Source organism: Mesoplodon densirostris, chromosome 5 (assembly GCF_025265405.1).
Source record: "Mesoplodon densirostris isolate mMesDen1 chromosome 5, mMesDen1 primary haplotype, whole genome shotgun sequence".
NCBI classification, from domain to species: domain Eukaryota; kingdom Metazoa; phylum Chordata; class Mammalia; order Artiodactyla; family Ziphiidae; genus Mesoplodon; species Mesoplodon densirostris.
The window spans coordinates 149,938,832-149,963,772 of record NC_082665.1 but is presented as its reverse complement, the minus strand read 5'-3'; the positions used below and the strand labels follow the sequence as shown (position 1 = coordinate 149,963,772).

The 24,941-nt window shown below is 36.5% G+C and overlaps 1 protein-coding gene across 1 annotated transcript in view; it reads right to left on the bottom strand.

The window, feature by feature from the left end:
* Positions 1-24,941, bottom strand: part of STAG1 (STAG1 cohesin complex component) — a 436,282-nt gene that overhangs the window by 267,093 nt on the left and 144,248 nt on the right. The window contains exon 4 of the mRNA XM_060099648.1: positions 22,395-22,559. Coding sequence (XP_059955631.1) covers positions 22,395-22,559 — 165 coding nt within the window. The remainder of the gene's footprint in view (positions 1-22,394; positions 22,560-24,941) is intronic.

The window sequence follows — 24,941 nt, the reverse complement described above, 5'->3', positions numbered from 1 at the left end:
TGTACCTCAGAATATTGATTCCTGCTGCCCAGAAACTGTGAACCAGCTCTGGTTAAGGCAATCCAGTGAACTTCTCTGCCATTCAACAGGCTGGAACTCCACTTTCTCCAACAAGGTCTGAACCCCCGCCTGGGGAAGGGAACCCCTCTCTTCCAAGGCTGTCTTTCCTTGAGAAATCTCCTTCAGCCCTAGGAGAAGTGTTATTTTTACATCTTTATAGTTAACTCTTCTATCATAGTTTAGCAATTATGTATAATGCATTTTACCAACTCAAATTACTCTGTAGTTTTGACTCCTGATTGAATCCAGACTGGTACAGAATTAGTCCCAGGAGTGGTTCCAAATGATAAACCAGTAAAGATAAGGTTTGGGGGACTGATTTGGTCATGCCCTTGGGATTAAGCACAGGGCTGAGCTGCTCGCCAAGGAAATGGGATGCTAGTAATCTATGGCATACAGTAGTTTCAGAAAATCAGTGAAGCTAACACCTGTGGTACATTGTGATGAAGTGTCAACTCAAGCACATGCCTTGGGAACTTAAGTGGCTGCTATGTTTGCTATCACAGCAGTAGTGATAACTGCGAGGACAGCAGTATGAGATAGATACTTTTGTGTACAACTGAGCACTTAGAAAATGACAAGCTCAAGTCCACTAACTCTCAGCTTAAGTCACAGTGTGAGAACCAGAGAGCCTCCATGATTCCCCTGGAAGAATCTCTTCCTTCTTATACGTATGGGGCTGATATTGCCGAAGGTCAAGCTAAAAATTTAATTGTGTAGGTTGCTGAATTACAAAAACAGCTGAATTCAATCTCATCAAGTTTCTCATTTGAAAATTAAAACCCTGATCGGGAAAGAATGAGATCCTGAAATTAGAATGGAGATATCTAGTTGGTCTTAGATGAAACTAACAATTTTGACCTCTTTCCCACTCACCACTAATTGGGAGCCTCCCATACCAGTGGAAGTAGCTTGCTTTCCAGCGTCTAAGAACACTAGCCTTCCATGGCTTGAAAACCTTCTGATGATCTCACATGGGCAGATGCCTTGAAGGGGGATGCTCATTCTCCTGAAGACCCACCACAACCAACTCCTTTTGCCATTAGATCCATAACTAGGGTCAAATCTCAGCATGCTCCAGGGGAACAGGTACATACTATGACCCAAGAGGAAATAGCTTACAATACCCGAGAGAAACTGGAGAACCATGTGTGGAGTAGATTCCTGAAGTATTTGACCAAACAGGATGAAATATAATGCTACATCAGGGCAAATTAATTGACATGAGTGCACTCAGTAGAGATAACAGATTTACTACATTAGTCCATGTACCTGAAAATGGCTCTAATTATTAATTATCCAGTTGGTGCACTAAAAGTTGGATTTAAAGGTTGAGATGCCAGAGCTTTCCTGGCATGGCTATGGATTGAGGGAGGAAAGAATCTAATGACTTAGGGAGTTGGACTGGATTTATCACGCAAGAATTTCATACTGCTATTCCTCAACTATGTTATACAAGAGGGCCCAGAAAGCAATTAGTGAAGGGAGGAGCTACATCTCCCATTCTTAGAAAGGTCTGTGGTTACTCTCCTTTGTGAGCCTGGTATGAGTGTAGGGGATGTGGTCATTAAGAAGATCATCAATGGAGATGATGAAAGCCAAGCTAATACAGCCCAAGTGGCTATACTTAATCATCAAAGACAAGGTGGGTACATTACCTGTAAAGGGAGGCAGGGATGTACTTGTCACCAGAATGATTTGGCCCACAGAAATTTTTGGCAGCAGCTAACTGATTACAGTGCCCCTAGGAACAAAATAGGTGGGCAGCCTAGTAGAATACTGTTTAATTTATATAACAGGAAAAACTCTGGGTCTGGTAGCCAGAAGTCTAACTTTGTCTCCAACACATTGGAGAGTTATAGCTTTCTCACCAGTTACTAAACCTGGGTTAGCTCACAGATCCAGAGTCAGTTAAACAAAGTGGAAGCCAGGTCTCTTGAAAAAGGACCCTGCACAGCTACTGCAAGTCACACCATACACCCTCCTCTAATCCTTCCCCAGAGACTTGGAGCCATTAATCAGAGGTACTATGTGCTGTAAAAGGAAACACGCACTCTCATTAATAGACACTGTCTCTGAATCGCCCTTATTTCCTGGCATTGTGGTCCACAAGTTAAATTAGAGGCTTATGGTGATACATGATACATGGGTCAGGTGATACATGGGGTTTTAACTCCAGTCTGACTGAAAGTGAGCCCAAATGGTCCAGGGACTCACCCTGTGGTTATTTCCCTGGTTCCTGAATATATACTTGGAAGAGACGTACCTGGCAACTGAAAGGACCCCACATTAACTTTCTGACCCATGGGATAAGAGGCATTATGGTAGGAATGTCTAAAGCAAAGTTCATGGAACTTCCTCTCCTTACCAAGATAATAAACTAGAAGCAATACTACATCCCCAGGGGAATTACAGAATTTAATCAAAGACCTCAAAGAGGCAAAGGCAGTGAAACCTATCATACCCCTATTAAACTCACCAGTTTGGCCAACAGAGAAGTCAGATGGATCCTGGAGAACAACTATGGATCATCATAAGCTTAATCACGTGGTGACCTTCACGGCAGTTGCAGACCCTGGCACTTGATAAGCAGCTACTAACCTGGCTAATGCCTTTTTCTCCAATTAACAAGGACCACTCAAAGTAAGTTGTTTTTACCTGGAATGGACAAAAGCATAACTTTCACAGTGTTGCTTCAGCACTATGTTAATTTTCCTGCTTTCTGTCATAAACAGTTGTCTTGGTTATCTACATCTCACAATCTGTGAGAGTCAGGAATCTAGATACACCTCAGCTGAACCTTCTGCTTAGGGTCTCACAGGGCTGCAATCAAGATATTCACTATGCCACATTCTCATTTGGAGGCTCAAATGGGAAAGAATCTACTTCTAAGCTCACTTATGTTGTTGGGAGAATTTCTTTCCTTGCCGTTGGTTGTCGACTGAGGGCCCTGACCTCCTGCTGGCTACTGGCTGGAAACAACTCTCAGGGCCAAGAAGTTCCTTGCTACATGGGCTTCTCCAACATGATCAATTACCTGTCAAGCCAACAAGGAGAATCCTGAGAGCAAACCTGCTAGCAAGATAGTGTCTTGCATAACACAGTGTAATCACAGAATTGCCCTTCCATCACCTTTGCTGTAATTGGTGGTTAGAAGAAAGTCACAGGTCTCAACACACTCAAAGGGATGGGTCAAGAACATGAATAGCAGGAGGTGGGGGCCACCAGGGGCAATACCTGAGTCTGACCACCAAAACAGTGCACAGATATCTTGATCATCTTTATATTCCATAAAACATCACACTAGTTCACTATTTTGATGACATGCCCCAACCACTGAATGCCCAAATACTTAACTGAGGTGGCCATGGGGCCCCTAATGTTTTTAGGGAGTTACTTACTGCCCTCTATTTTGTATATGTCTTTCTAAAGTCTGCTTGTACTTAATACTTTCTGTTCATCATATTCAATTAGCACAATGCTGTCAAAAATAACACTAAATAATTATGTAGAATAAATATCAGAAGAAAAAGCTAAAAGAAATAAAAACATTACTCTGAGGAGCAGGACTGGGAATGCGTAGGGAAAGACATGACCGACTGCAATTTTGGTCACTGTACTCTTTGATTTTTCTAAAAAATCATGTACATATATTACTTAAATAAAATTTGGCTTTGAAAAAGAAGAAAATAAAGATATGGATCAAGAAAATACTAGGTGAATAAACAAAACCAGAAATGCTGAAGTGGCAATATTAACATAAAACTGGCATTTAAGATTAAAAGCAATAAACAGAAAATAGACATTATATAATGGGTAAAAGGCTAAATACTAAAGGCTTTTAAATAAGTGAAATATTTGCTTTAAGTTTGCTTTTTAACTTTTGTAATTCTCAAATCCAGTAAATTTTCATATAATTTTTTCTAATAGTTTTATGACATCATTGTTTATATTTAATTTTCTACTACATTTAGACTTTGGTGCATGATAGGAGTTAAAGTTCTGCATTTTTTTCAAGTTGTTAATCAAGTGACAATTATGAAGAGAAAGAAACAGGCACGACACGTTTTTTAACAAATTAAATTATCATATATACTTAGGTCTGTCTGTGTTCAACTGATCCATTTGCCAGTTGCTGAGCCAACCAATCACGTGCATTAAAATTTTCTGTAGCTTTATGTACAGTCTATTAATTGGTAGAGTGAGTCCCTTGTTACTTTTCATTTTCAGAACTTTCTAAGTGTAATTTGTTCTTCTCAATCACTTCAGCAATTTCAAAATCAATCCCTAAGATTTTGAATGGTGTTGCATTATATACATAAATGAATTTTAAGACTTTTAAAGGAAATACTAATGAACATAAATATTTCAGAAAAATACTATTTCTAATCAAAGAAACAAAATCCTGGGGATTCAAATTTCCACCATTAAAAAAATTTTTTTTTCTAATTGAAGTAGAGTTGATTTACAATATTGTATTAGTTTCAGGTGTACAGCATAGTGATTCAGTTTTTCTTTTTCAGATTATATTCTATTATAGGTTACTACAAGATATTTGATATAATTCCTTGTGCTATACAGTAAATCCTTGTTGCTTATCTACTGTATATACAGTATAATGGTTTGCATCTGTTAGTCGCACACTCCCAATCTGTCCCTCCCCGACTCCTTCTCTCCTTTGGTAACCATAAGTTTGTTTTCTGTCTGTGAATCTGTTTCTGTTTTGTATATAGATTCATTTGTATTATTTTAAAATTTTTATTGAAATATAGTTGATTTACAGTATTACATTAGTTTCAGGTGTACAGCATAGTGATTCAGTATTTTTACAGATAAGTCTCCATTAAAAGTCATTACAAGATAATGGCTATAATTCCCTGCGCTATACAATATATCCTTCTTGCTTATCTATTTTAGACATAGTAGTTTGTATCTCTTAATCCCATAGCCCTACTTTGCCCCTCCCCCCTTGGTAAGCACTAGTTTGTTTTCTATATCTGTGAGTCTGTTTCTGTTTTGCATATACATTCATTTGTATTACTGTTTAGATTCCACATTACAAGTGATATCATACAGTACTGTCTTTCTTTGTCTGACTTATTTCACTAAGCAGAGTATTCTCTAGGTCCATCCATGTTACTGCAAATGGCAGGATTTCACTTTTTTGTGGCCGAGTAACATTCCACTGTGTATATACACCCCATCTTCTTTATCTATTCGTCCATTGGGCATTTGGGTTGCTTTCATATCTTGGCTATTTTAAACACTGCTGCTAAGAACACTGGGGGGCATGTATCTTTTCAAATTAGTGTTTCCATTTTTTCCACATATATACCCAGAAGTGGAACTGCTGGATCATATGGTAGTTCTATTTTTAGTTTTTTAAGGAACTCCATACTGTTTCTCATAGTGGCTGCACCAATTTACATTCCCACCAACAGTGTACAAGGGTTCCCTTTTCTCCACATCCTCTCCAAGACTTGTTATTTGTAGACTTTCCAAGGATAGCTATTCTGACTGGTGTGAAGTGATTATTTGTCAACTATTTACTAAATGTTGAACATATGCATTTTACTGTGGACAGTGGTATAGTGGATACAAAAAGTGCTTGCCATAGTTCCTGATATCCAAAAACATTTAATCTTGGGGAGGGGGTGTTGGCGGGGGGGGGGCGGGACAGGGAGGGACACAAGCCTATCATAAGGGGGGACGGGACAGGGAGCGACACAAGCCTATCATAAGTAACTAGCTAGTATCTCGTATGAGAGAAGTTCCTGCATTAAACGTGACTGGAAGAAGCTGTACATACTTTAAGGAAAGCTAAGGGAGTCTGCCTCACATTGAACAGATGTTTTTCAAATAACAGTTAACTTTGACCACCTGTTTTTCAGTAAGCCATCAGCAGGAGCTGATAATGGAAAACTGAAGAGCAAATGTGGTCTGCTACTTCCTAATGATGTCAGACTTTAAGTTAAATTAGTGATTCAAGAGGTTTGTATTTCATGAGCCAGCAAATATAAATATATAATTTGAGAGATAAGCAAAGAGTTGCCAACAATTTAATAGTAAAAAAAGAAACAACAAAAAAAGAGAAAGAGACACTCATTACATGCCTTTATTTTTCTCTTTTGTGTGAATTAGTATCAGAGAATATGTGGAACTATTCTGAACTGCTATGCTTCTTTGTATGGTCATACCACTCCCCAGCTAGAAGAGATACTGGTGTCAAAAGAAATCAACTAAAAATGTCCAAATGAGTTATTTTTATTAACCTCAGCATTTTATTCTAAGCAGCATTTTCTTATGGTAAGTTCTCTAACACACATTTTAAAAGAACATGATTAATTTGTGGTAAGGGACATTACATATGCTTGGCAAGGTCTTTCTTGGCTCAAAACGTGACCTCTCAGAATCCTTCTCCTTATAACTTTCTCCAGCCTTAACCTATATTTTAACATGATGTATTCTAGAATTCCATACAATATCTACAAATACAAAATACAAACACAAAATACAGATTCAAAACCACATTAAGCCTCACTGAAAGGTGAGCTTTGAATTTTATCATAAACCAAGCATGACTAAAATATTTTGTATCACAATACACTGACATAAATCAGCCTCATTTGATTCTCACAAGAAGCCTCAAGGGCAGAACATCAATTACTGATAAGGAAACTACAGGTGAAAGATGTTTGGTGACTTTCCCAAGATGACCCCAGCTAAATAATGACAACTTTGTCTTCTAACAGTGCAGTATTTTCCCCACTATTAAATAACAGGGGTCCATTTTAGGTCAATCAAAGCTAAAAACCCCTGGACAGCATACACTGAATTTTCAAACCATCTTAAGCCAAGTTTATTCTGAACTCTGAAGTCAGTACATCTCTTTAAATGACTATGTAATCTGTATCATCTACAACCATTAAGAACACAGTTATCCCATTTTTCTCCTGCTCTAGAATACTACACAGTTCTTGGTTTCTTTCTCTTACTTCACTCTTCCACTGATTTTCCTTCCCAACTACTTCCTCTGGAAGCATCTGGAACTAGCCGTTCACCGTACAATTCCTCTACACATTCAATCAGTTCACAAAATCTGTCTCTCCCTCCTTGGCCCAACCTGAAACTTGGCTGTTTTCCCTATGGCCTCAGAATACTACAGTACTTCCTTTTTTGTGCTGTATGATAACTGCCTCTCCTAGCTACTGTCATATCCGAGTCGCCCTGTATCTATCAGCATTCAAAACTCATCAGCCTTGAAGACCCAGATGGGTCTTACCGTCCTACCACCACCTTCCTTTTTGTGATACGTTAAGTAGCCTCTAGAGTCACCCCTCTCTCCACCCCCAGTCACTGAACCTTTGTTTCTTGGTTCAAAGTCTTCCCCTCTACCCCCAATGAAGCCATCCAGAGCCATTTCAACAATGTTAATAAAGATATATCTGATATCTTAAGATACACAATTTTTACTTCTGTTGGTCTAAAAGACCATCAATGTTTTTACTTCAAACTCTCCATTCACATCCTAGACATCTAAGAACTACTCCATCTTTGAAATCATTAAATTCCCATACTACCTGGTATGATCTCTGTCCATTTAGTACAGAACGTCTTACACTCACACTTTGCCTTTTGAGCCTCATCAAGAACTTTAGTCCTCTAACGTCTTTATCTTGCATTCACTTCTTTACCAATTCTTACACTGTCATTACAATTTATCATACAAACTAGAACACTTACAGGGTGAAAGAGGGTGCTATTAATAATTATGCTAGAAGTCTGTCCTAAATCCTATTATACATCCTTTGAATCTCTTGCCAGGACTCTCAGAGCTGCTTTGTGTTGACGATGGCTTCAACTACTAATAGAAGGTTATTCTGGAATTTTGCACAAGCAGCAGAAAAGTGGAGTTAAAGTCATCCTAGTTATTTTTTCTCTCTTCCATTTTACTCTGGGATTCATCAATTCCTTCTGTAATTTATGAAATGACTAAATATCAGAAACATTTTATAAACCAAATAGTTCTAAAAGAATTTCTAAAATAACATCTTAAAAAAAAAAAACCTTCTCAGTGCTTAATATAACTGAAGAATAATCTGCTATTGTATGCAGTGTGGGGAAAAGGTGTGAAATGGCCGGTTCTGAATGACCAGGAAGTGATATCATAGCATACAAATCTAAGATACATGGGTGGATATGATGACATGGATTATTAAGACAGATAACTGTAGTGAAAATACACCTGTTTTGCTGTTAATGCATGAGTTGTCATAAAGTTGGCAACAACTCTTTCAAAGTACAGAATATTTGTCTCTAATGTGTCTTCTAAAATCAAGATACCTAAATTATGAAATAATGGTGTTTCATAAACAAAGTTAGGCTTGTGGATATTATAGGTAAATGATTTCCTATCATATCGCCCAGAATAACCCTGTCTAGTCCAGTTAATCATACTCTTCTCAGTTAAAATACAGGATCTTAGTAAAAATAGATTAATATTTGTCAGACCTACTTAAAACGGACAGGAAGAAAAGACCTAAGCACAATCAAGTTTAATGTCATAAGACAACAGAGTTCACAAGGAGAAGCTAGCAAGAAACACACCAAGGCACGTATCTCTGAGTGAAGAGTGAAAGTTGGAGTTTTAATAGAGGATACGTAGTTTTTAACTTTCTTGAAAATGTGTGTTCACATAGTCCAGAATTTCCACAGCCAGTTAGGAAACATTCATATCCTAGCCCAATAACACTGCAAACAACACAATATCTATATACACTTTCTAAGACTGTGCATGTCAGATTAGTCTGTCTTGTTTCAAGCAATTCAGAACCTTCAAAGGACTCTAACTACTGAAAAGGAGTTCCTGGCACAGATCAAAACCTAGATTTTTGTTCCTTCTAGTAAACAGTAAATTCACATTTCTAATATCTGGTTACAGGGCTGCAGGAGGAAAATCAAACAATTATATGAAGTCAAACTGCTAAAAATTTAGTCTTCAATGCCATTAACAATCCTTTTAAATATCCCAGATCAGTTTTCTCTCTGCACTTATTTTTTTTAAATCAATTCCAAATTTTTTTACCACTCTCCTCATTTCTGTTCATGCTTATCAGAAAGTCTAGCACAGACTCCAGGTTAAGAAATCCTGTACTAGATCAAAAGTCCTCACCGGGAGGAAAATCCTTTTTGTCTTCCCATCTCAAAGGCTTAGGACCAAAGCCCAGGAAATGATAAGGAATTATATCAACATATATATAGTTTTCTTCAGCAGTTTGGACACAAATCATGAAAAAAAATTTCTGAAGGGTTCTGCTTTATACATGATTAAAGTTACTGGGCAGGGTAAGAAACTGCACAAGCACACTCAATCCAAATTTACTGAGGTGGACAAAAGAAGAAATTCTAAAAAAGTCTCATACTTCAATATGTCTTTATTCATATAATATTTTCTGTATTTCAATTCTTACTGAAGCTATAAGTAAGGAATTTTGACCAGAAGCATTAAAATAAGTTAGGTCCTCTCTGTGAAAATAAAGCTAGTAGAAAGCACCATATTCCATATATTCAAATATCTATAAACAATTTATAAATACAAATAAATATGTAAAATAAAGGCTATTTTTCCTTAAAATGATTTCATAAAGTAAACCCATTATATACATAATCTTTTATAAATATTTCACTATCATAATCACAAATACAGCAACAGTCATATCTCTATTTACTTGATATGTCCTAGACCATCCATATAAAATGTGATATACCTGTGGATGATACCTTTGGAAGGTTAGGGGATATCATGAAGAAGACTAATAATATCTGAAACACCTAAGTTAAAGCCACAAGCTTGACATCAGCAACAACACAAAAAATAACAACAGCAATGTGCTTACTGAAGCTAAGTACATGAAAAATAGTAGGTATCTTTGGATGTAACTGAATAGAGGCTGTGAAAATTCCTAGAGTCCCTAACTTCAACTTAGGACTTTAGTTCTAAATAACTCATAAGGAGTTAATTCTCTTATCTTAGCACTAATCAGCAGCTTTTATAATCTCTGTATTGAAGAAATTAAACAAAATCAAAATATTTACTGTATACCTTCCCTCTAATTATCTAAAAGTAACCAGAGTATGACAATTATGTGTTCTCCCTTTCACAGTGTATATCAAACTGGGTAATAACTACCCAGCCACTGACTCCATTACCTGGCTCACTGTAGTACTGGTAAGTTTCCATCAATGGAATGTAAACAGGGGGACCAAAAGCGTCTAAGAAGTAGGTAGTGCTCCATTCTCTTTCCCCTTCCAGCCACTGAATGTAAACAACATTGAGGCTCTAAGGGAAAGAGGAGCCAGAAAATGGACGGAGCATGGATCCTTAAGTCACCATATGAAGGAGAGACACCTACCACTAATTCTTATATTACATATATAAGAATGGTTACATATATGAGAAATTAATGTCTATCATGATATGCCACCAATATCTGAGGTTTATTTTTTACAGTATGTATATTACTCTAACTATGTAGATGCTAGAATTGTTGGGGACAGGTTAAAACATCCACAAATTTCAGAGAGTCATTCTAACTAAACAAAAAATCAAAAACTCACTCTTAAGTAAATAATAAGCTATCATTTGAGGATTTTCAAATACCTATGAAATGAAAAAAGCAATTTATATCTTCTCCCTAAAACATTCTGTATATTTTACATATTACTTTTCATTCTAGGAAAATGGGGGATATCAGGACTAAAGCACTTAAAAAAAATAGCTTACAGTTAATCACACATGTTATTAGGTTAAAGCAAGAGTTAAAGATAGACTCAGGGAGGCTTCCCTGGTGGCGCAGTGGCTGAGAGTCCGCCTGCCAATACAGAGAACGTGGGTTCGTGCCCCGGTCCGGGAAGATCCCACATGCCGCGGAGAGGCTGGGCCCGTGAGCCATGGCCGCTGAGCCTGCGCGTCTGGAGCCTGTGCTCCGCAACGAGAGAGGCCGCAACAGTGACAGGCCCGCATACCGCAAAAAAAAAAAAAAAAAAAAAAAAGATAGACTCAGGGAAGAATCAGAAACTTAACATTTTCATGTTAACGTCTTTTATCACAAAAATACTGACATTGCTCAACAAATAGCAAAACAAGACTCTCTTCACTTGCTCATTTTTCTACTGGGGTTGGTAAACAGTAGATAAATGTAAATGTACATATATCTTTGAGAAACAGTAAATAACTTAATAATTCAAATACTACATAACTAAACACAAAAACTGCAAGAAATACAGTTCATGTTTAGAACTTTCTTACAACTGTTCTCAAAAACCTAAGAATTTTAAGGCACTAAACTGATAATGAAATAGTCTGGACCAGTTGCACTTGTCAGTTTAAGAGATGCAAAAGATGATGAGATGTGACCATGAAGCTTAAACAATGAAGATGTTCAAAGTTAATCCAGCTGAATCTCTAAAAGGGACCAACAATGATTATTATAAAATATAATCATTTGTGGGGAAAACCTTGGGCTATAAAATCTGAACATTTCTGAAGTTCAAATTAAGATACTGTGATTCTTGGGGATGGGGAAGGGTAAGCTGGGACGAAGTGAGAGAGTGGCATTGACATATATACACTACCAAGTGTAAAATAGCTAGCTAGTGGGAAGCAGCCTCATAGCACAGGGAGATCAGCTCTGTGCTTTGCGACCACCTAGAGGGTGGGGTAGGGAGGGTGGGAGGGAGAGGCAAGAGGGAGGAGATATGGGGATATATGTATAGCTGATTCACTTTGTTATACAGCAGAAACTAACACAACATTGTAAAGCAATTATACCCCAATAAAGATGTTTTAAAAAAAAAAAAAGATACTGTGATTCTAAGATACAGTGCCCTGGTGTTTGTAAAGTTCTATTTATTTCACCTTCGTCTTATGTATAACCTCCCACAGGATCCAAAAAAAAAAAAAAAGTTAAGGTTTTTTATTTTTAATTGGCATAATTCTGACAAATTCAAATTCTCTCTTGCTTTATGTCTCCCTCATATTTTATTAAATTTCACCATTTGTAATATTAAGAAAGTCACAAAAATTACCAATGACAAAGTATATACAAACATTTTTACATAATAAAACATTACTAATATCAGCTATAATAGAGGTGAGCTGAAGAACAAACCCCAAAAGTATCTGGACAGTCTCTTCTCAAAAAAATAAAAATGTGTTTAGGCAACCAAAATAAGATTAGCTTTTAAGTGAGAAGCATAAGTGTTCATAGTGTAACAGACAGTGATATGGCCATTATGCAAGCCAAAATAAAGCCAAATTTTCTTCTCATCGATAAGCAGTAGATAAACTAGTAGGTAGTTCAGGATGAAGATGCTACTCTTTCCTTTATAATGAGATAGAACTGTTGCTCACCTAAAGTCATTTAAGCCTTCAAAAGGTATTCCACCACTTTTAAATGATCCCAAGATGTCATTTTAACCTTTTATTTTAAACATAATCAAAGATGACATTCTTGTGTCTGCATTTACAGAATGAGATTTCTTATCCATGGACCAAGAGGAAGAAGGAATAATAATAGAAACAGCTCTTCAAGAGAGGTTGGAGATAAAGTCAGAAAGAAAGGTAGCCCTAGGACAAGAATTGTTAGGATGGAGGGAGGAGGGAGAGCAGAAGGGGATGGTGGTGGAGAAAGTATCTGTCTTGAGTCAAGAATTAAGTTTCACGCTGAAGTGGTCCTGGACACTGTCCTCTGACCCTCCCCACTATAGACCTATGCTGGGTTGTATATTCCATTCCCCTGGTCCTTCATTCCTGCCTTCTTGTACTTCCCCAGCTTCCAGCTGATGGTGATCACCAGGATTGCAATGCCAACAACAATGGCCACCAGGACCACCACAGTGACAATCCTGGAACTAGCTGCCAAAGCTTCATGGGGGTTGGGGTGGATTTCTTATCCATGCAGAGATTACCAGCAGGAGACTTCCACAGAAGAGCACACTGAGACTGCTACAGCCACAGAAGAGCAATTCAACCCTACCCTCCTCTCAATATAGGTAGAGCTCGCAATGTCCTCTCATCTAGGGTCTTCCAAGAGGTGTTCTGTTCCTGCGTAATACAGATGCTGGGCGGCTTGTAGTGCTGGCATGTACCTGGGGTGGAGCCGGCAGCCGTCACAAAGGAGGCACTGCAGCTCAGCTCCCCAGTCTGAGTGTAAAAGGCACAGGCATCCTGGCAGTGAGGCTTTTGCAACAAGGGTGTTGTGTTGAAGACTCAGGCCTTCTTTTTCCAAAGCATAGATGCCCTGATGGATGCCCATGAGGTTCACCCACCAGCACTATGACATCTACGCTGCACTGGTGGGCCTTCAAACACCATTTCTATCACATTTGGGGCTCTGTAGGCAATCAACGTCCACAAAGGTATGTTTGCTAGGCTTCACCAGGCTTTGACCACTTTTGTGGCCATTCGTGCATGGCTTGCAGGAACTAAGAAGTCTAAAATGAAGCAGTTCGCCTCAAGAGCCCAGTGCCTGGCACCAGCAGCACTCCCACCCTTAAATCATCAACTTATTCATGTGAAGTGCAACATTAGGCCCAGACTTCCCACAAGGGTCAAGACAGAGGAATGAGAAATACACAGGATAGAAAGATATCATAGGGCTTAAAACAGAACCCAATGTCTGCTGCCTGGGGTAGAGACCGCAATTGTGCTGCCCTGGCAGCTTCTTCCTTTTTGTTATGTAAAATTCATTTCTGATAAACATCAAAATGTACAGTTGCTAAAGTTATGATTATGTATACCTTAATGATTATTAAAATATTAAGGCATTAAGGTATTAACAATTTCAATCCTTTGACAGTCTACCTACTGCCATGGAAAAGATCATCTATCTAAGATCTTTTACATATGAGCTAAATAAACTATCTTGTTTAAACTACTGTTATTTTCAGTATTCCACATTTACCTTCAGCTAAACTTAATCTAAATGTTTTTATGTTAAATTTAAATTTTTTATTATGATGTTGTTAAAAATCAGAATAAATGTTTTCATTTTTTTTTCATGATTTTAAGTCCTGTACCCAATATCCTGCACTGTAGTGGTTGCAGCTATAAGCACATATTTCTTGTATTACACTCATATATTGATTCTATTCAAGTACTTATATTTGCTTAGTTCTATAAGGTTTTACTCATCTTCATTGTAGTATTTCCTTCCTTCAATATTTCTTGACCATCTTTGTTATAAAGTTTCATTTCAGTCAATAGTACATTTGCTCTCCCCTCTAACGTTTCAGTACCATTTCTTCTATAATTAAACTTCTTAAGACATTCTTCAGCCATTTTAATACTTCTTGAAACTTTTAAGCTTTTCAATGAACATTCAGAAATTCAAAACTTATTATAAACACATTTATCCATTCTATTAATAGCTCAGAAAAGCATTCAATTCTCATACAGTCACTAAATAAACTGTCAGTTCAAACACAAGTTAACAGGTGAGATTTTAGTAAACTCACTAGTGCTTTTTCACTTTCCTTGGTGTCAACATAAAGTAATTAAAATTCACCTACACAAATCTTAGGGGAGAACTCCTCTGCATTTGATACCTTGAGATTTGGCATCTAACCCATTTGTAAGTTGGGAACTAGAAGAAATGAATGTCCTATAAAGGTTTATACTTTTCTTTAACATCAGAACAAAGTTTCCTCCCTAAAAGAGAGAGAATGACTAATCACAGACTATCCCGCTAAGATACCTATGTCTTTCCCAATCATAACTTCAATGGACAAAATCAGTTTTACCCACATAGTCACCTGTCAAAAGCAAACAGGAGACCAAACTGTGCTATTAAGTATACTTCATTTATAGGCTGAATCCAATTCCTCATTCACATAAGTTATTATTATCAGTACATTAAGACCAAATGGAGTTTTCTTAGCATTAATCAACAGTTTGTAATAGTATATTGAGAGATCATTTGATTAGTATGGAGAATTTCCTTTCCCTTCTATGATTAGCAAGTCTATGAAGGGAAGAGTCAGGCAAGTTTAGTTCATATTCTATCTCTTGTACCTAACCCAATGCCTGAAACAAGAGCTCTCAGTGAATTTTTGTTGAATGAAGCAACCTGTAGGCCAACATTTTTAGTTGAAGTCTGGAGGTACAAAATGCAAATGCCAATGGATTACAGAAATTCACTTAAATGCTAACTCATAACTACTAAAGCAACAAATACCAGATCAATAGTTTGAATGTTCCAAAATTCAACATATAGTCAGTGTCATGCACCTAAAAGTCAAAATGTCCAAACCAAACTATTCCCATACCCATTTACTAACACCTATACTCTTAAAAATTTCCTTTCAGTGAATATCCCCAAGTCAAACAACTAGGAATTACCTTAGATTCTGTCCTCTTTCTCATCCTTCAGAAGCATCCTACAGCCTTAATATTTATAGATTCGGTCACCTCCTCTTCCTTTTCACCCTCACTGACACTATAAATGCAAACTCTCATTACTTCCCAACTGGATCACTAGAGGGGGAGAAAAAAAAAAAAAGCCTCCTAATTGGTCTTTCTTCCAGCCCTACACACCCCAAATCACTACCTGTACTGCTTCCAGAAAGGTATTTCTAAAAACGCTAAATATGATGTTGTTTTCTTTCTAAAATGCCATCAATTTCACAAAAAGTCAAAACGTTCCATGTTCAGAATCTAGCTTCCCTCAGCTCTATTTTTTACTGGACATCTATGCCCTCTTTGTAGGGGCAGAGATTTCATTTTTGCATGCCCTGTTTCTGCTGTAAGAAGTGCCCTCTGCGGGCCTCCCTGGTGGCGCAGTGGTTAAGAGTCCGCCTGCCGATGCAGGGGATACGGGTTCGTGCCCCGGTCTGGGAGGATCCCATATGCCGCGGAGCGGCTGGGCCCGTGAGCCATGGCCGCTGGGCCTGCGCATCCGGAGCCTGTGCTCCGCAACGGGAGAGGCCACAACAGTGAGAGGCCCGCATACCGCAAAAAGAAAACAAAAAAAAAAAAAAAAAAAAGAAGTGCCCTCTGCTATTACCTAGCTAACTCCTACTCATCTTTCAAGTCTCAGGTCGAGTTTTAGCTATACAGGCAAACCTTCCACAACCCTGTCCTCTAGACGTGCCCAAGTGAATTTTCAGAGTTTTCAACCCACTCAGTATATCTGTTTTATTAAAGTATTCTGTAACACCTGTTTCCCATGAGGGCAAAACTGTAGTTGTTTTTCTGTACATTCAGAAACTATCTAGCACAGCATCTGATTACAGGAGGTGTGTAACAAGTATCTATTAAGCTAGTAAAACTGATCCTTTACAATTCTGATAAGGAGAAAAGACTTAAAAGAGAAAATGGTCATAAATAGTTGTAGGAATCAAAGGTTTCTGGAATGCTGGATAAATAAAAGAAGCCAGGTTCTTTAACACAAATCTTATCAAAGCCTTCACATTTCATACCTCTCCAAAGGGGAAGGGATACAGTCATTTTCCAAATATATGGACATTATAAGCCCTCCTTTTGGGGGGCATTTCCGAAATGCTATCTATTTTTATTTCAAATAATAAAATAAACAAGACAGACAAGAAGGTATCCAGCTTCAACAACATTTAATACTTTACAGCCATATTTGTTTCTTTCTGCTTCTTTTTCAGTAACTGCCGTAGTACCCCATATACACCCATCTGATCCCATTCCCCTTCTCCTATCTCCTCAGTAAGTAACCAATAACATAAACTTGATGTTAAATAAATTTAGATATGTGTTTATATAAGCAGTACAATATATTATGTATCATTCTGTAGCTTGCTTTGTCCCTTAAAATGCATTTCTGAAATTTATCTATAATGGTACCTAGAGCTCTAGCTCACTCATTTGAAGTGTTTGAATATACCACATTTTATTTATCAATTGTCCTGTTCATAGACTTTTTTTACTTCCTTTTTTTTCTTTTTGCTTTTACAAAGTAGCAATAAAAATTCCTGTATTTGCCTCATTTATAAAAAATACACAAAAATTTCTCTAAAGGTTACATCTAGGAATTGAATTCCCTTTCTTCAAAGTATCTCAGTTAAAAAAAGAAAGACATAAAAAAGAGGACAAGGTGTTGCCCACAGTGTAGGCACTCATTAAATATTTGCTAAATGAATGAAAAATGAATAGGTCATTCAATTTTTCTTAATACTGTCAAATTTTTCTCCAAAGGGGTTACACAGATTTGTACTCCCACTAGTTGTTATTCTACATCCTTACTGACTCTCACTATCCTCCAGACATTTTTATGTCACTCAATATGAAGAGTATGAAACAGAATTTTATTCTATTCCACTCAAAATTTTATTCATTTTTCCTTACTGTTTTCTTACATGGGCTATTGTTTCCTCTAACATGTTCAGAATGCTGATTTTTATTTTTTAGTGTTAATTTTCTCTCTAGGAGTTTTGCTGATCACTCATTAGTTCTAATACCCTAGTTTACATTGAAATTCCTACATAGACAATTGTATATTCTGCAAATATGGAAAATTTTGTATTTTCTTTTTCAATTGTTATACTCTAGTGCTTATTCCTGGGAATTCATCTAAATTTCCCTTTTTAAAATGCCGTGATGTGAGGGACTTCCCTGGTGGCGCAGTGGTTAAGAATCCACCTGCCAATACAGGGGACGGTCTGGGAGGATCCTACATGCCGCGGAGCAACTAAGCCTGTGCGCCACAACTACTGAGCCTGTGCTCTAGAGCCCGCAAGCCACAACTACTGAGCCTGTGCTCTAGAGCCCGCAAGCCACAACTATGGAGTCCAAGTGCCACAACTACTGACCCTGTGCTCTAGAGCCCGCAAGCCACAACTATGGAGCCCAAGTGCCACAACTACTGAAGCTCATGTGTCTAGAGCCCATGCTCCACAACAAAGAGAAGCCACTGCAATGAGAAGCCCGCGCACCACAACAAAGAGTAGCCCCCGCTTGCCACAACTAGAGAAACCCCACAGGTAGCAACAATGACCCAATGCAGCCAAAAATAAAAAATTAAAAAGTGACGTGATGTGAGCTATAAGGTTTTTGTGTGATAACTTTATCCAGCTAAGGAACTTCCCTCTTGTTCATTTATTCATGAAGAGTTATTGTTCATTATGAATATCAGCTATATTTTATCAAATGATTTTTCTAAACATTCTATATCAAGTTTCCCCCAGGAATATCTGCTATGTAACAGTAAAAGATTTTCTAATATTAAGCCACCCTTGCATTCCTAAGATAAAACCTCTAAGTCTTAAAAATGTACTGAACTGAAATTGCCAATATTTTGAATTAGTTGACCTTTTCTGCCATTTCTTTTTCTATTTAATTTCCATTTCTACTTCTATTATGCCTTTCTTCCTAATTACTTTAGTTTTCCTATTTTTCTTTCTCTAAGTCTGTACTACTTTTGCTGATAGTAATACATTTAAGACTGTATATTTATTCAAGTAGTGCTTTAGCTGGCCTCAACTTTTCACTAACATTACTTTCACTAACATTCACATTTCAACTCTGTTTATTTCCTCTTTACCACATGAATTATTTAAAAGTGCCTTTCCACACTTGTGAGTATAATGTAATGTAGAAGGGGAATTTATTTTGTGTATTTCAACCTTATTGCATTGTAGTCAGAGGAAAGGGTCAAGCATTCTTTAATGAAATATTTCAAAACTTTCTTTCAATCCTCAATATTTTACAGTTATACTATACAGGCATACCTTAGACATATTGCAGGTTTGGTTTCAGACCACTGCAATAGAGCAAACATCGCAATACAGAGAGTCACATGAATTTTTGGTTTCCCAGTGCATATAAAAGTTATGTATTAAGTGTGCAGTAACATTATGCCTAAAAAAACACTGTACATACCTTAATTAAAAAATAATGCTGTTGGAAAAATGGTGCTGATAGACCTGTTTGTCAAAGGGTTGCCACAAACCTTCAATTTGTAAAAAATGCAGTATCTGTGAAGCGCAGGAAAAAACAAAAAACAAAAAAACACAAGGAATGCCTGTACTATTACTAGCTGTGTAATGATTTTCACTTATCTTGTCGACTCCTGAGAACAAACTCTAGATCCGAGGAAATGTGACTGTAAATTTCCACAAAACTACCTCTTCAAAAACTATGTCTCTTCTATTCCCTCAGGATTCTTCCCCTGCATATTTTGGAACCCTTTCAATCCACACCAAAGTCACTCAACTGCTCTTTCATATTTACTTTTTTATTTCTCTGGGCTACATTCTAAATGAATGCCTAATGAATGCCAATTCCTCAATTCTCCCTTTGATGGCATCTAATGTAGCTTTTTATCCTCAGTCAAACCAATTTACTAAGTTTATTTCCTTTTTGGTATTAGATAGAATTTCTTCCTTCATCTCTCTAGAATCTTAAATATACTTCTTTCTTTTATTATTCATCTCTCCCTAGCCAATTTTTTGTGATTATCTCTGCTCATTCTACTCACTCCACTGCACAACTAGATCATATAGTGGGCTTAGAAAGAACTTCCTGGTCTAAGATGATACAGGGGATTTTTACAGACCCAGTCTCCAACCCAGAAAGTCATTTTAATTCAGGACCTGGTTATAAGGACTATGTCTGTCCTCTCCCTTCCTTCAGCCCATGATTTTCTAAAAGTGGAGTTTTAGTATAAGTTATTATCCAAACTAGGACCCTCTTGAGTATTAAAGGAGTCTCTATTAATAACTACATGGATGATAAGCATAAACTAGAGTCTGAAGGGTAACCTGAGATATACAATCCCCCTAAACATAAGCCTTAGCCTATGCAGCAGTTCTCAGAGGCTTTCTTCAGTCTCCTTTACGAGTATGGAGTCTCGTGTTAGGCCCTGGCTTCATGTATTTTAAGCCTAACTCTATTCCTCTACCGTTCATGAAGCACCTTTCATCTTTTTAACACACAAGAGCCAAACTCTTGGCTACAAGTGCCTGCTTCTGCTACCTTAAGCCCAATCCTGATCACCAGGTAGTTTTTCTTCTATATATACCACGGAAACATTTAGTTTCTAAACTCATTAATGTCTACCCTCTTTTTAATATTTTATCTTTCATTACTTTATGTTTGAAGTGAAGGGGTAATAAACACTTAAATTAGTGTGCCAGCTTCAATAAAAGACCTGCATCAGAGTTTTTTAAACATGCATTCCTTTTGCTCAGCAACCACTTTCAGGAATTTATGTTACAAAGGATTCCCACGTGCACATTTCAGAGGGATATATAAGGATATTCAAAGAAGTACTATGTTTAATAGAATAAAACTACTCTTAAATAGTTATCTTAAATATACTTATTCTTCTTTAACAATAAAGTAGTCCAAATGAAAACTGGTTAAATAAATCACAGCCCAGCCACGTTAGGGAATAGTATATAACTATTAAAAATTATAAGGTTAATTCATGGGAAAAAATGCCCACAATAGAATGCTGAGTAAAAAAAAAAATTACAGAAGTTTGTAGATTAATTTGAATATAGCTAGGAAAGAAAAACATAAAAGAATAATAAAAAATTACAGCAAAGTAGAAAATGCTTAGGGTCAACTTCAATAGAAGAACAGTGAGAAAAAGTTGAAAAAGTGACTTAAAACCAAATTATGCAAGTAGCAGTAGGCTCTGACTACTAATCTTTACCTTTCATAAAACATGAATCCAAAAGAATTTAAGCAGAGAGTAAAGTATGGAAACAGCAACAGGGAAGAGTAATGTGGATGAAGAATATAGAAGATACTGGGCAAAAAAGAAAAAACGTACACTACTCACTAGTGTGTATCAAATACAGATGACTAGATTTTATTCATATTAAATATTGAAGATTTTGTTCATATTAAGTAAAAGTTGGAAAAATAAAGTTTTGCACGAAAAAGGAAAAGCAAAATACTGAAATGCAATTTTTAAATTTAATTTCCTTCATCTTTCTGCTTGTGTTTCCATGTAAGGGTGGGAGGCAATAAAAAGAAATCAAAAATAGTATTTCTGTAGCTTGTTAACAATTTTTCTATTACAGGATAATAAAGAAACTGTCAAGCTTAATGGCTAAAAGTCACTTAATATATTTTAAAATTATACTTATGAAATCTAAGGTTGTCCATTGCTTTGGGTAACTGGGAATTCAGTATTTCTTTTACTATTTAGCATCATCCCACCACTCCACCTCCTTCCCTTCCCATACAAATTCCAGGATTCCTGAACACATCAATCTGGTAACATATATAAAAAGCAGTAGACACTAAACTCCCTTAAGGAATTCAAAGGGAAATACAGGTTAAAAAATAGAAGGTATACTAATGAAAACTTGCCTGCTTTTAGGTCTAAAAATAAATCTGTTTCATCAATTACCTAAATTTCAAGCTTAAATTGAAAATGAAGTATCAAAAATAAGAAGATATCAAATTAAAAGACAACATATAATCATCAGTAATCAAAAAATGCAAATTAAAATAATGAATTACCATCTTTGCCTATGTTGTCAAATAATTCTTAAATATAAAATATCCAACTGCTAGCTACACTTCTGGTGAAAGCTAAACTAGTACAACTTTTTGGAGAGAAAAATGGTATTTATTACCACACAGTTAAGAAGTATTCTTTAATGAAATAATTTTACCTCTAGTACTTTATAATGAAAAAATGATGTGGGGAAGTAAATACAAATGATAAGTTTTAAAATAGTGGAAAAAATGTAAAGACACACATAATCATGGTTTATCCTTGTAATGAAATAGTAAGAAGCCAATGAATATATGCTCTTCTAAACTATTTAATGATATTTGTTGAGTCAATGAGGAGAGAGAAAAGAGTAAGAAGGTTATAAAAGATCTCTCTCTCCCTCTCTCTCTCTCTCTCTCACACACACACACACACACACACACACAATCACAAAATATTAACTGTGGTTATTCCTAATTCACTCTTAGGAATGTTTTTTATACCCTTTCTTCTTTCAAATATTCTTCAATACACATCTGTTAGTTATATTAACTCAAATTTTTTAAAAAATACATATTATTAAGGCAATAAAAATTCTTAGGCAGTTCCTGTTACATGCAAGTTATTTTATTCAGCACAGTGTAATCTAAAGTTTGTAATCTTAAACTCACTATTAAACAAAATGTCTTTCCTGACACTTTTTACAAAACAAGCAAAGAAAAACTTCTAAGTTAATCAACTTCTTGATTACACAATCAACAAGAGTATATAAAATGTCAATATATACACGAATAGTTTCCATGTTATTGACTGTATTGCTTTATTAATAAGATAAAAACACTTAAAATTTACCTGCATTGCACTTTTCCCCAGTTTCACCACTTCAAATAATGTGACAGGCTCCCCTTCACCATTCTGTTGAGGATGCCCATTAGCTCTTCCACGGCCTGTTCCTCTAACTCCAGCTTCAATTCTACTCTTCTCTCCTGGAGATTTTCGAGGTTTCTTATTTGTAGACTGAATAAAAAGATGAGGAAAAGTTAAATTAAATGCAGGCATACTTTGCTTTATGCAGAATGATCTCAAATTATGTTTGATCTTGTAAAAGGGAAGTTAGCACTGTTATAGATAAGAGACATAATCCCAAAGGAAGCTTTACAATGTTTTCATTGATAAAAACAAAGTGCAAACAGCAAAGTACAAGTTAATTTATACAAGGCATGAAAATAAAGTTAAAAGAAAAAGATTTAATATTTTGTACAATAATGCCAATGATGAACATTTTAACCATGCCCCAACCATGCCCCCCTCTTGACATTTTCTTCTTCCTATCTTCCTCAATATTCTATTTCCTCAGAAACCTTGTTCAATAAAACATTACTTGGAAAAAGCTGCATATTCAACTTCTCCCTCGACTTAAGTGCTCAAATATTTCTTATCCAGTCATGCAACAAATATATATTGAACATATTTGGAACCATTCTAGATACTAGAAATACAGGAAACATTTCCGCCCTGACAAGAGTTTACATTCTTCAATTAACAACCCATCCCACACCCCCAATTTTTTTTAAAAAGTCAACACTAGTTATCACCTTATCTGTGTCTCACCTTTAGAGTCAAGATAGAATTGCTTGCAGTCACTGTTATTATTCCCATAAATTTCATTCATATATAAACTCATCAGGGTTGCTGCTTCACCAAGCCCACCAGTGAAAGTAATGTTGCTAAACGTAATAGACATTTTTTGAAACTCTCTCAACAGGCCATGTTATCCCCCTTGTCTTTCAGATATCTTTTCCCTCCCTATACGCCTTACCTGTCAGTGTTACCTTAGGTCTCTCCTGAGCATCTTCTCAACCTTTATAGTCTCTCTTGAGTGATTTACTTCACTTTCATAATAGCCTGTTTCAGTTAACAATTTACTGTTCCTCATCTCCAAATGTATTCTAGTTTGCCCCACTCTGTAAACATCTCTCTTTTGTCATATGCTGCACTGGTAGGCTTATAACTAGAGGGCCCTGGAGGAACACTACAAAGCATAACATGGAGGGGCTTTTCTCCCTGCTCACACGACCTGCTCCCTTCATTCTCTATTACTGTATTCTTCACAGTACCCTTTCACTCCTCTTAATAGTTTACAGCCTGGCAACCATTTGTGTGTGTGGATTAATATATAATGAATTTACTGCTTATTTTTAAATGAATTATTTTTAGAACAGTTAGATTTACCAAAAAAAATGTGAAGATAGTACAAGGAATTCCCACATATATCACGTCTAATTACACCTATTATTAACACCTTACTATTTGTATGGTACATTTGTTATAATTAATGAACCAAAATTGATACATTAACAGAAGTCCATACTTAATTCAGATTTTCTTAGTTTTTGTCTAATGACCTCTTCTGTTCTAGGAGCCCATCAGGGCACCTAGACATACTCACATCATGTCTCCTTAAGCTCCTCTTGGCTCCAAGTTCTTATACTTCCCTGGGTTTTGGTGACCTTGACAATCTTGAAGAATTTTGTACAGGGATTTTGTACTGTACAGATATTTTATACAATGTTCCTCAACTGGGGTTGGTCTGATGTTTTTCTAATGACTAGACTGGGATTATGGGTTTGGAGAGGAAGATGTGAGAGACAAAGTATCATTTTTGTCACCTCATATCAAGGGTATATACTAACAATATGATTTATCACTCTTAATGTTGACCCGTTAATCAGTTGGCTGAGGTGGTTATTTGTCAGGTTTCTCCACTGTAAAGTTACTTTTCCTCTCCTTTCCAAACTGTACCCTTTGTAAGAATGTCACTATGTGCATCCCACATTTAAGGGGTGGGGAGTTATGCTCCACCTCCTTGAAGGCAGAGTATTTACGCATACCATTTGAAATTCTTCAGTATGAGAGATTTGTCTATTCTCACTCATTCACTCAATCATTTGTACTAATGTAGACTCATCAACATTTATTTTATATTTTTGGATTATAATTCAATACTATTTTATTTTGTTGCTCAACTCGCTTCAGCTTTGGCCATTAAGAGATCTTTCAGTTGGTTCCTGTGTCCATTTGACATATTCCCATCATTCTGTGTGTTTTGTTTTTTATTTTTTTTAGCACTTGGTTACTTTCTGGCAGCACATCATTCTCCAGGCTCATACTGTATATTCTCTTTTCCAGTTTTAGAATCAGGTAATACTCCAAGGAGCCCTGGTTCCTTCTATTAGAGAATTTTACTAGAGATGAAGATCTGGGCACTAGGTTTGGCTCCTTGATACTAAGTGCCCTTGCTTCTAGGCCCTTAAGCAGACAAAACAAAGAAATGTATGTTCCATATATATACACATAACTATAAATGTTTCTGTATGCAATGATCTGTTATCTATATTA